Raw genomic sequence first — 11,264 nt, 5'->3', positions numbered from 1 at the left:
CACACAGCTGGTCCTGGTCCAGAAAGAGGCCGCCAGGGGCCAGGTCCAGGTGGTGCAACTGCTCGGCACTCTGGGAACTCAGGTGGGTCTACTTAAGTTTAGTTTAAGTTGAGATAAACTTTAGTTAACTTTACTTTAGTCTAGTTTAAATTTAGATAAAGTTTAGTTAATCTCAGTTTTAGTTCATACCAGGTTTAGTTAAGGTTTAATCTGGTTCATCTCAGGTTTAGTTTAGTTTAGATGAGGTTTAGATACATTTTTGTTAATCTCAGGTTGCAATAGGATTTAGTTTATCTCAGATTTAGTAGTTGAAGTTTAAACAAAGTTTAGTATAATTTATCTTGGGTTTAGTTTAGATAAGGTTTAGTTTAGTTTCTCAGGTTTAGTTTGGACAATGTTTAGTGTAGTTTATCTCAGGTTTAGCTTTTTACCACAGGTTTAGTTTAGATACGTTTAGTTAAGTATAGCCCAGGTTTAGTTTAGTTTCTCAGGTTTAGTTCAGACAATGCAGATAGCTTTTTACCTCAGGTTTAGTTTAGATAATGTTTAGTGTAGTTTATCTCAGTTTTAGTACATCTCAGGTTTAGCTTTTTACCTCAGGTTTAGTTTAGATAATGTTTATTTTAATTTATCACAGGTTTACTTTAGATAAGATTTTGTTCAGATTATCTCTGGTTTAATTGAGTTTATCTCATGATTAGTTTAGATGAGTTTAGATAAAGTTAGATAGGGTTATCTTAGGTAGGTATCTGACATGAGTGTCCCATGTCAGATACATAAAGTCTGGATCCAGACTTAATACTGGTCTAATCTGATCTGATCTAAAGAAATATTCTAATAATCAACCTGAACTGTTCCAAGATCACATATTTATTATCTCGACATCTAGTCTGATCCAGTTTAACTAATCTAACCTAAACTAATCTGTCCTCAGGGTTCACAGCAGATCCAGGATCTGCAGAACTTGGCTCGTCACCAGAGTCTGCTGGTTGAAAACCACCAAGCTTTACTTCTGCAGACGTCACGCATCGCCACCCATCTGCAGGAGATCACCAAGAAACCTGCTGCCAGCCAATGAGAGCCTCTGATTCTCCACAGGCAGCCAATGAGAGCCTCTGATTCTCCACAGGCAGCCAATGAGAGCCTCTGATTCTTCACAGGCAGCCAATGAGAGCCTCTGATTCTCCACAGGCAGCCAATGAGAGCCTCTGATTCTCCACAGGCAGCCAATGAGAGCCTCTGATTCTCCACAGGCAGCCAATGAGAGCCTCTGATTCTCCACAGGCAGCCAATGAGAGCCTCTGGTTCTTCACAGGCAGCCAATGAGATCCAGCTAACCAGTTAATATCTAACCTTTTAATCAATACTAATTATTTACAGTATGCTGATAGATTTAAACACATATACACATTTATTATATTTTTTTCTTAGATCAAGAATCAGAGAATTGATTAAATATAAAAACACGTTTCATTAAATCAACAGTTTAGGATGGAACTTCTTTTGTTGTGATTTCACTCGTTGTATTTCCTGTTCTGTCTTTTAAAAAATAAAGTCATGTTTTATCTTCCATCCAGTGGTTGTGTTTCTGTGTATTCAAGTATATCATTAGTATTATTATTGAGTACTGTGGTGTTCCTCAAGGTTCTGTTCTGGTCCGATGTGGTTCTCTCTCTATATGCTTGGGCAGAAATGTAATGATGAGTAATTTTAAACATATCTTCTACCATTATTATGTAGACGATATTCAATTATACATTAACTTTAAGGCTCGAAATGTTGAAAAAAATGCCTCAACTCAATAAAGAATTGGATGTCAGATAGTTTTCTTATTAAAGTTAAAGTAAAGTTGTGAATTCAAACAAAAGCATTTCGTCAGGTTTAAGAAAAACAAGCTGGTTCGGCTTAAAATAAAAAATGTTTTATTATGTCATTATTATTTTCATTATTATTAATATTATTATTAATATACTTTTTAGCTGCTAAATTGTCCAACAACTTCACCAGCTGGTCTCTAACCATGTCTTTGTGCTGTAAAGTTTACCTGAACAGGTAGTCTAGTGGAGGTTCACCTTTATGCTAATTTACTCTGACATGTGGTCGTGAGGAACCTGGAGAGAACCAATCATATGCTTTTGTTCCAGAAGCTTGACTCTGTAAAAACTCCTCAAACTAAAGAGAGAAAAGTTTATCAGAGCCATAAACAACACCACATGTGGGCGTGGTCATCATAGGTGGGCGTAGTCAGGTGGTGTTTTTGTTTTGCTTCAGAGTTGCTGTTGAACTGACTTTACTGTTTGTTTCAGATGATCCGGATCCTCTGTCGATCCGTCTGAACTCCATCTTCCAGCCAAACCAAACCGAGGTTCCTCTGACCGCCGGCTCCGCCTTCAACCTCAGCTGTCATGGCACCGGTTCGGTTCATTGGAACAGCACCGCGCTCAATCTCTCCTACCAAGGCAGACTGCAGAACCCAGTGGAGGTCAAGAAGTCATACCCCAGACATACTGGAACCTACCGCTGTGGGTACACCAACCAGAGCCTGAAACACCTGGACATCTGGATACACCTGTATTTCACAGGTAAGATCAGGCTACGCCCCCTGTCAGAGTCATAGGGCTGGATCCAAACGAGTCCTCTTAGTCTTCAAAGTATTGAGCCGGAGTCAGATTTCATAGACTTGTCGAGACTCTTTTTTTGTAGCATTCATCATCTGTTAATAATGACCTCGGTATCCCACAATGCATCTCTCTCTCAGACCCAGTTGACACCCTCAGTGTGTTCGTCACACCTCGCTCCAGCCCTTATCTCGAGGAGGGCCAGGACTTCCTGTTCAGGTGTCTGCTCACCGACCCGTCCGTCACCAACCTCAGCCTCCAATCGGCAGACAGCACCGGGGCCAAGGGGCAGGGCCTGCCACGGGGCATGAACGTGACATTTGACCGTAAGAGAGGAGCCCTGATCCAAGACCTGCAGACGTCATTCAGAGGACCCTACGTTTGTTCCGGCTGGAAGGACAGAAAGCAGTTCATATCCAGACGTGTCAACCTGGTGGTGGTCTCCAGTAAGACCTGTCTGTCTTCTGCCGTCTGATTTACATTTCTATCTGTCTGTCTCCCGTTGACCTGTCTGTCTACCTCATACCTCAGATTACCAATGTTGAATGCACTTATTGTAAGTCGCTTTGGATAAAAGCGTCTGCTAAATGACTGTAATGTAATGTAATATCTGTCTGCCTTTCTGTCTGCAGAGCTACGTCATCCTCCCTCCCTATCCGTCAGTCAGCATCACTCGGTGCGTCTGGAAGGAGAGACCTTTGAGGTCAGCTGTCTGACCAGTAACCTCAATCCCTTCTACAACGTCACCTGGAACCACCCGAACACAAAGGTCAGACGTCACCTGCTCGTCTTCACGCACAACAGACTTTCTTTTTTTAATATTCATCGGTTCTTTGGTTTCCTTCCAGACGCAGAACGTCACTACCAGCCGTCGCTACAGCAACCGCCGCCAGTACATCAACAGCACTGTGAGGGTCTCACCTGTCAGTAAGACTCACAGTGGCACCTACACCTGTACCGCTGTCAACGAGGCAGGGGCCGCCATGGCTACCACACAGCTCAGAGTTCTGGGTAAGAGAATCTATCAAAAGAGCCTATAAGCATAATGATGGACAGATTGAATGTTAATATTCTCCTCTTCAACATCTTCCTCACCAGAACGTCCCTACCTGAGGATCTACCTGCATCCGATGCATCAAGCTAACGCTAACGCTAAGACCATAGAGTTCAATGAGAGCCTGGGTGCTAATGTTGGCAGCATGCTAACGGAGGTGCAAGGAGAGCTAGAAGCTAACGTTAGCAGCGGTACCCTGGAAGTGAATGGAAAAATAGTTGCTAACTTTAGCACCAATCAGCTGGATGTGAATGGGGCTAGCGGTGCTAACGTTAGCGGGGGTAACACGGTGGAGGTGTACGAAGGTCGAGATGTGATGTTGACCTTTGTGATCGAAGCGTATCCTCCAATCAGGAGCCAGCGCTGGACGACAACACACATCAATAATAACAACTATACGGTGTACCAGGAGCGCTACTCTGCTAACGGCTACAGGTTAGCATGCTAACAAACAAATGCTAGCATTCTCACATTTGTAGACCTGCTGCACCACCATGAGGAGGTGCTGTTGATATGAAGGTCTATTGTTGGTGTTGTTGATATGAAGGTCTATTGTTGGTGTTGTTGATATGAAGGTCTATTGTTAGTGTTGTTCATATGAAGGTCTATTGTTGGTGTTGTTCATATGAAGGTCTATTGTTATAGGTTATTCGTTATGTAGATATATAGTGTTAGTGTTTTTCATATGAAGTTCTATTGTTATAGGTTATTCATTTTATAGATTTATATATATTGTTGGTGTTGTTCATATGAAGATCTATTGTTATAGGTTATTCGTTATATAGATATATATTGTTAGTGTTGTTCATATGAAGTTCTATTGTTATAGGTTATTAGTTATATATATATATATATATATATATATGTATTGTTAGTGTTGTTCACATGAAGTTCTATTGTTATAGGTTATTAGTTTTATATATATATCTATATATATAGATATATATATTGTTAGTGTTGTTCACATGAAGGTCTATTGTTAGAGGTTATTAGTTTTATAGATATATATTGTTGGTGTTGTTCATATGAAGGTCTATTGTTTGTGTTTTTCGTATGAAGTTCTATTGTTATAGGTTATTCATTTTATAGATTTATATATATTGTTGGTGTTGTTCATATGAAGATCTATTGTTATGGGTTATTAGTTTTATAGATTTATATATATTGTTGGTGTTGTTCATATGAAGGTCTATTGTTATAGGTTAATAGTTTTATAGATATATATATTACCCCAAGTGAAGGAGTTCAAGTACCTCGGGGTCTTGTTCGCGAGTGAGGGAACAATGGAACGTGAGATTGGCCGGAGAATCGGAGCAGCTGGGGCGGTATTGCAGTCGCTTTACCGCACCGTTGTGACGAAAAGAGAACTGAGCCGCAAGGCAAAGCTCTCTATCTACCAGACAATCTTCGTTCCTATCCTCACCTATGGTCATGTGGACTGGGTCATGACCCAAAGAATTAGATCGCGGGTACAAGCGGCCGAAATGGGTTTCCTCAGGAGGGTGGCTGGCATCTCCCTTAGAGATGGGGTGAGAAGTTCGGTCATCCGTGAGGGACTCGGAGTAGAGCCGCTGCTCCTTTGCGTGGAAAGGAGCCAGTTGAGGTGGTTTGGGCATCTGGTGAGGATGCCACCTGGGCGCCTCCCTAGGGAGGTGTTCCAGGCACGACCAGCTGGGAGGAGACCCTGAAGGAGGCACAGGACCAGGTGGAGGGACTAGATGAGATGAGATATATATTGTTAGTGTTGTTCATATGAAGTTCTATTGTTATAGGTTATTAGTTTTATAGATATATATTGTTGGTGTTGCAGGTCGGAGGCCAGCTTGCTGTTGCGGCGGGTTCGTCAGGAGGATCGAGGTCGATACTCGTTCCACTTTGTTAACCCGTTCTTCAACGGCACGAAGAACATCGACCTCCGAATCTACCGTAAGAAGCCTTTCCTCCTCATCCTCCTCTTCCTTAACTTTTAATTGCTCCCGTATAAATTTTGTATGAATGTTAGTTAGTCCTGATGAGCAGGTCTTACCTTGAATAGTAGCTCCTCCCATGAGTGTATGAATGAGTGAATGATGACATGTAGTGATAAAGAGCCTTGAGTGGTCAGAAGACTAGAAATAGGAAACACAAGTATACAGGTACAGTCTATTTACCATAGACCCGTGTACCAAAGTACTGAAGTAAAGACTTTGTCTTGTTGTCTGGGTCAGAACTATTGAGTTCTGTTTTCTCTGTTGAGTCGTATTAAATAAAGTAAACTTTTACTTTCTTTCATCAAGTTTTGTTCTTTATTTTAGATTTCTGCTGCTGTTGAAATCTTCTCATCAAACTGAAACATGTTCCTTCAGGTTCTCCTAAAGCCGTCATCAGTGTGCAGAACGACACTCTGACCTGCTACAGCTCTGGATATCCGTTACCCTCAATCCTCTGGTTCATCTGCCCCGGGGTCACCGACACGTACGTATATAAATTAAGTGAATTACTGTCAGCATCCTCTACAGGTAGTTCATTACAGACAACATCGTGTGAAGCTCAGGTGTGTTGATTGTTAATTAATCCTTGTTAGAGACAAGAGCTTCAAACTTACACTTGTTCATCAAAATTATATATATATATATATGTGTATATATACAAACAAACCGCCCTTCTCCTTCAGGTGTGGAGACGTCACCGATCATCAGCTTCCTCCAGATGTTGTGACCTCACAGGAACAGGAAGTGAGGAACCAGGAAGTGAGGAACCAACGGACCCTCCCTCGGTCAGTTGATGATGTCACCGCTGAGTGTGTCGCCTCCAACATGATGGGAGAGTCTCGACAAGTGTTTAACCATCGTAGGTGTCTCATGATACAAACCTTGAACGTGTCTGAACGTGTTAACATCTTAACTTAAGAGTTTTAACATCTTAACTCTTATTAAATAATGTTTCTGTGTTATTAGGAGTTTTAAAAGATCAAAGGTTCTTCACTCCGGCTCTGATTGGAGCTCTGAGTGCAGCTGTGCTCCTCCTGCTGCTCCTATTGGTCGTCTCTTACAAGTGGAGACAGGTATGTTTATTATAATAATAATAACTAATAATAATACATACAAGTATATACCATGGACCAACAATATTAAAATTACAAAAACTTCTTACGTGAAATAAGTTTGACTTAAATAACAAAATTGTTGTTTTGGCTCGACTAGATTTGACGGAAAATGTTTAATATCTATAAGATTAAATCTAAAATAGCTGAGAATACTAAGAGACAATACTTTGATCAAAGATTATAATTAAAAATAGAATCTACAACTAATATGCATTTTCATATAAAGACTAAATCTAACACTGGCTGAGACTTTGTTTTAGTTTGTGTAACTTTATTTCTCTTTACAACCAAAACAAAGTTATCAGTCAGCAGATGCTAACAGACAGTTAGCATCTGCTGACTGTCTGTTAGCATCTGCTAACTGTTAGCATGTCTCTCTGCTTCTTCAAATGTAAACCACAACAACCAACACAGTGAATCAGAACGGTTTAATATTAATATAAAGTCTCATAATATTATGATTTCGTCCTCTACAAATTAAATTTAATATTGTCATACAAACACTGACGGAGAACTCTGACTCATCATTAAAATATTTCTTCTTCTTCTCTCAGAAACCCAAATATGAGATCCGCTGGAAGATCATCGAGAGCACCGACGGGAACAACTACACCTTTATTGACCCTCTTCAGCTTCCGTACGACCAGGAGTGGGAGTTTCCTCGAGACAAACTTCGCCTCGGTAACAAACGTTAACATTTAACGTGTCAATGAATCATCAAAACGTTTGATAATCAATTTATCATTTGTCGTTCGATCTGACACGCTGGAACTGAAGCATGTATTTCAAAATAAAAGTCGAGTTAAACTGCTCTCGATTATGGTTTGTTTTTTTGCCCCCCTCTCTGTCTGTCAGGTGCTGTTGTGGGTTCGGGAGCATTTGGGAAGGTCGTCGAGGCGACGGCGTACGGTCTGGGAACCGACGACGCTACGCGGGTCGCCGTCAAGATGCTCAAACGTGAGTCTTCATCATCATCGTCATCATCATCGTCGTTCTTGTGATTCACGTTTCTTGTGTTTCGTGAACAGCGAGCGCTCACTCAGAGGAACGTGACGCTCTGATGTCGGAGCTCAAGATCCTCGGCCATCTTGGTTACCATGACAACATCGTCAACCTATTGGGAGCCTGCACTCGAGGAGGTGATGCAATTATTGCATACAGTATATATACACATATATAATATATTATGGGGATAAATCGTCTCTCTGTCCTCATGTCCTCATGTCCTCTGTCCTCATGTCCTCATGCCCTCTGTCCTCATGTCCTATGTCCTCATGTCTTCAAGTCCCATGTCCTCATGTTCTCTATCCTCTATCCTCTGACCTCATGTCCTCATGTCCTTTGTCCTCATGTCCTCATGTCCCCATGTCTCCATGTCCTCATGTCCTCTATCCTCTGACCTGATGTCCTCTGTCCTCATGTCCTATGTCCTCTGGCCCTTCCCCCCCTCCCCCTTCAGGTCCCATGTTGATGATCACAGAGTACTGTAGCCATGGCGACCTGCTCAACTTCCTGCGAGTCCACGCTCAGGACTTCATGGCGTCGGTGGTCAGTGAGGATGAAGAGGAGGAAGAGGAGGGGGAGGTCCTCTACAAGAACACAACCAATCAGAACCCTCGACTCAGGAGGTCTGAACCTTTAAGTTCATAATATTATTATCTTCGATTATTCTGTGTAACCACAGGTGGACCTTTAATTTGATGTGTGTGTGTGTGTGTGTGTGTGTGTGTGTGTGTGTGTGTGTGTGTGTGTGTGTGTGTGTGTGTATGTATGTGTGTGTGTGTGTGTGTGTGTGTGTAGTGACAGTGGGATCTCCTGCTGTTCAGAGTATCAGGAGATGCAGCCGGTTCAGAGTCCAGGAGAAACACACCTGGGTAACAGTCTGCACACACCTGAACTCACCTGTAGTTTTTGTCTCTGCTGTCAAACCTGTCTGTCTGTCTGACTGGCTGTCTGTCTGTCTGTCTGTCTGTCTGTCTGTCTGTCTGTCTGTTTCTCAGGTGTGCAGACAGACAGTGTTTCTGTCAGTGACCTCATGAGGTTTTCCTACCAGGTGGCTCAAGGTCTGGACTTCCTGTCCACCAGGAATGTAAGAACACACACACACACACACACACACACACACACACACACACACACACACACACACGTTTGTCTTTCTGGACCATCAACATAAGGTGAATAAATGTCCTCACTACTATGGTTTAACACTGATATTGTCCTCAAAAAAACCCGCCAGCATATTATCAGTATCACTGCAATCAGCAGTAAAACATTCCTGTTTGTCTGTCTGTCTCTCCGTCTGTCTACCTGTCTGTCTGACAGTGTATCCACAGAGACGTAGCAGCCAGAAACGTCCTCCTGACTGATCGTCGTGTTGCAAAGATCTGTGACTTCGGTTTGGCTCGAGACATCCGCAACGACGACAGCTACATCGTTCAGGGAAACGTGAGTTTAAACATTTAAACATCTTTAATATAAAGAAACACAACAGTTACATCGTTCAGGGAAACGTGAGGGAAAAGGTGAAGCAGACTGGTTTCAACTCTGACTTTTATTGTGACATCTTCCTGTGTTTTATTTTGACAGGCCCGTCTCCCCGTTAAGTGGATGGCTCCAGAAAGCATCTTTCAGTGTGTTTACACCGTCCAAAGTGACGTGTGGTCCTACGGAGTCTTACTGTGGGAGACCTTCTCTCTGGGTAACACTTCATCAATCAAAGTATTGATTATTTATTGTGACATTAAACACTCGTGTCTATAAAATACATACTAATCATGGACACTATAAAGTACATACTAAGCATGGACACTATAAAGTACATACTAAGCATGGACACTATAAAGTACATACTAATCATGGACACTATAAAGTACATACTAAGCAAGGACACTATAAAGTACATACTAAGCAAGGACACTATAAAGTACATACTAATCATGGACACTATAAAGTACATACTAAGCAAGGACACTATAAAGTACATACTAATCATGGACACTATAAAGTACATACTAATCATGGACACTATAAAGTACATACTAAGCATGGACACTATAAAGTACTTAGTCTCTACTTTATAGTCTCTATACTTTATGTGTAGTTTGTAGTGTACATACTTTCTAAGTATAGACACCATAAATTCAAGACTATTAACTGCACACTAAGTATAGACACTATGAAGTAAACAATATAGTGTTTACTAGTGTGTACTTTCTAGTTTGTACTTAATGGTTTCTATACTTAAAATAAACACGAGTAAACACTATAGTGACTAGTTTGTACTTTATGATGTCCATACTTAGTGTGTACTTTATAGTTTGTACATAATGGTGTCCATATTTAGTGTATACTTTATGCTAGCCATACTTAGTGTGTACTTTATGATGTCCATACTTTGTGTGTACACACTATAAAGAACACACGATGTGAGGACACTACAGAGTGTGAAGCTCTGTGATTGGATGACAGCGATGCTCACCTGTGACTGTGTGTGTCTACCTGTTCAGGTAAGAGTCCGTACCCAAACATCGCCGTGGATACCAACTTCTACAAGATGATCCAAGATGGCCGCCACATGGACAAGCCAGACTTTGCTCCAGCAGAGATGTGAGCAGACGGACATTTAGTTTAATAAAGTTATTTTTAATCTATTGACCATAATCTATATGTATTTATATATATATATATATATATATATATATATATATATATATATATGTATATATATATTATATGTATTTATATATACAGTATATTATATATATACAATTTATATATTTATACTTTGTCCTCTCAGGTATCAGCTGATGACACTCTGCTGGAGTTTGGAGCCCACTGACAGACCGACCTTTAAAACGATTGGTCAGCTCATTAACAGGCTCCTCCCCTCCACCAATGACACGTCGCCTCATCACAGGGACCAGGTGAGACACCTGAATTTGTAAACTGTACCCTGAGCTTCGTCTGGCAGGCTTCAGGTGCCTGAACATCTCGTCTCTCTTCTCCACAGTCGACGTACAAAAACATCAATGAGTGTAGAGAAGAAGAGGAGAAAGAGGAAGAGGAGGAGGTCAGAGGGGGAGACGACACACTGAAGAGAGGAGAAGAGTGCCATGATGATGATGATGATGAAGAGGAGGAGAAGGAGAAAGAGCCGATGATGAACAACATCTACCAGCTGTCCTGATCCTGTGTTCAAAATATAAAACTTTATTGACAGATTCAGAATGAACTGTTTGGTCTGGATCACGTTGGTCTGGATCACGTTATTCTAATGATTTTGATGTAATAATACTATTTTTTTATTTTAATAACATTTGATAAATGTTTCTTTTTGTTTTTAACAGACTTTCTCTGAGATTGATTAAAACTATAATTGTCATATTTGTATTTAATGTCTTTAAATAAAATCACACTAACAGCCGATTGTTTTGTTTTTTATACTTGGAGGATTCATGACATCACAACACATTTATACATTAACAGATTATTTATTTTCAATAAG

At 40.9% G+C, this 11,264-nt stretch overlaps 1 protein-coding gene across 1 annotated transcript in view; it reads left to right on the top strand.

Annotated features, from left to right (window-relative positions):
• The window catches only part of csf1rb (colony stimulating factor 1 receptor, b), a 14,736-nt gene extending 3,553 nt beyond the window's left edge, over positions 1-11,183 (top strand). Inside the window, exons 2-21 of the mRNA XM_068709314.1 lie at positions 2,307-2,582; positions 2,759-3,064; positions 3,251-3,387; positions 3,467-3,629; positions 3,717-4,107; positions 5,483-5,598; positions 6,018-6,126; positions 6,326-6,501; positions 6,609-6,715; positions 7,312-7,438; positions 7,613-7,714; positions 7,786-7,896; positions 8,217-8,385; positions 8,558-8,631; positions 8,758-8,846; positions 9,083-9,205; positions 9,347-9,458; positions 10,267-10,366; positions 10,557-10,683; positions 10,770-11,183. Of these exons, the coding sequence (XP_068565415.1) occupies positions 2,307-2,582; positions 2,759-3,064; positions 3,251-3,387; positions 3,467-3,629; positions 3,717-4,107; positions 5,483-5,598; positions 6,018-6,126; positions 6,326-6,501; positions 6,609-6,715; positions 7,312-7,438; positions 7,613-7,714; positions 7,786-7,896; positions 8,217-8,385; positions 8,558-8,631; positions 8,758-8,846; positions 9,083-9,205; positions 9,347-9,458; positions 10,267-10,366; positions 10,557-10,683; positions 10,770-10,946 (3,092 nt within the window). The 3' untranslated portion in view covers positions 10,947-11,183. The remainder of the gene's footprint in view (positions 1-2,306; positions 2,583-2,758; positions 3,065-3,250; positions 3,388-3,466; positions 3,630-3,716; positions 4,108-5,482; positions 5,599-6,017; positions 6,127-6,325; positions 6,502-6,608; positions 6,716-7,311; positions 7,439-7,612; positions 7,715-7,785; positions 7,897-8,216; positions 8,386-8,557; positions 8,632-8,757; positions 8,847-9,082; positions 9,206-9,346; positions 9,459-10,266; positions 10,367-10,556; positions 10,684-10,769) is intronic.
• Positions 11,184-11,264: the final 81 nt, after the last annotated feature.

This window comes from Cebidichthys violaceus, unplaced genomic scaffold (genome assembly GCF_023349555.1).
Source record: "Cebidichthys violaceus isolate CVI_PGR_0920_01 unplaced genomic scaffold, fCebVio1.0.p SCAF_142, whole genome shotgun sequence".
Lineage (NCBI taxonomy): Eukaryota > Metazoa > Chordata > Actinopteri > Perciformes > Stichaeidae > Cebidichthys > Cebidichthys violaceus.
The sequence above is the reverse complement of the archived record's forward strand: the minus strand, read 5'-3'. Positions and strand labels throughout refer to the sequence as shown.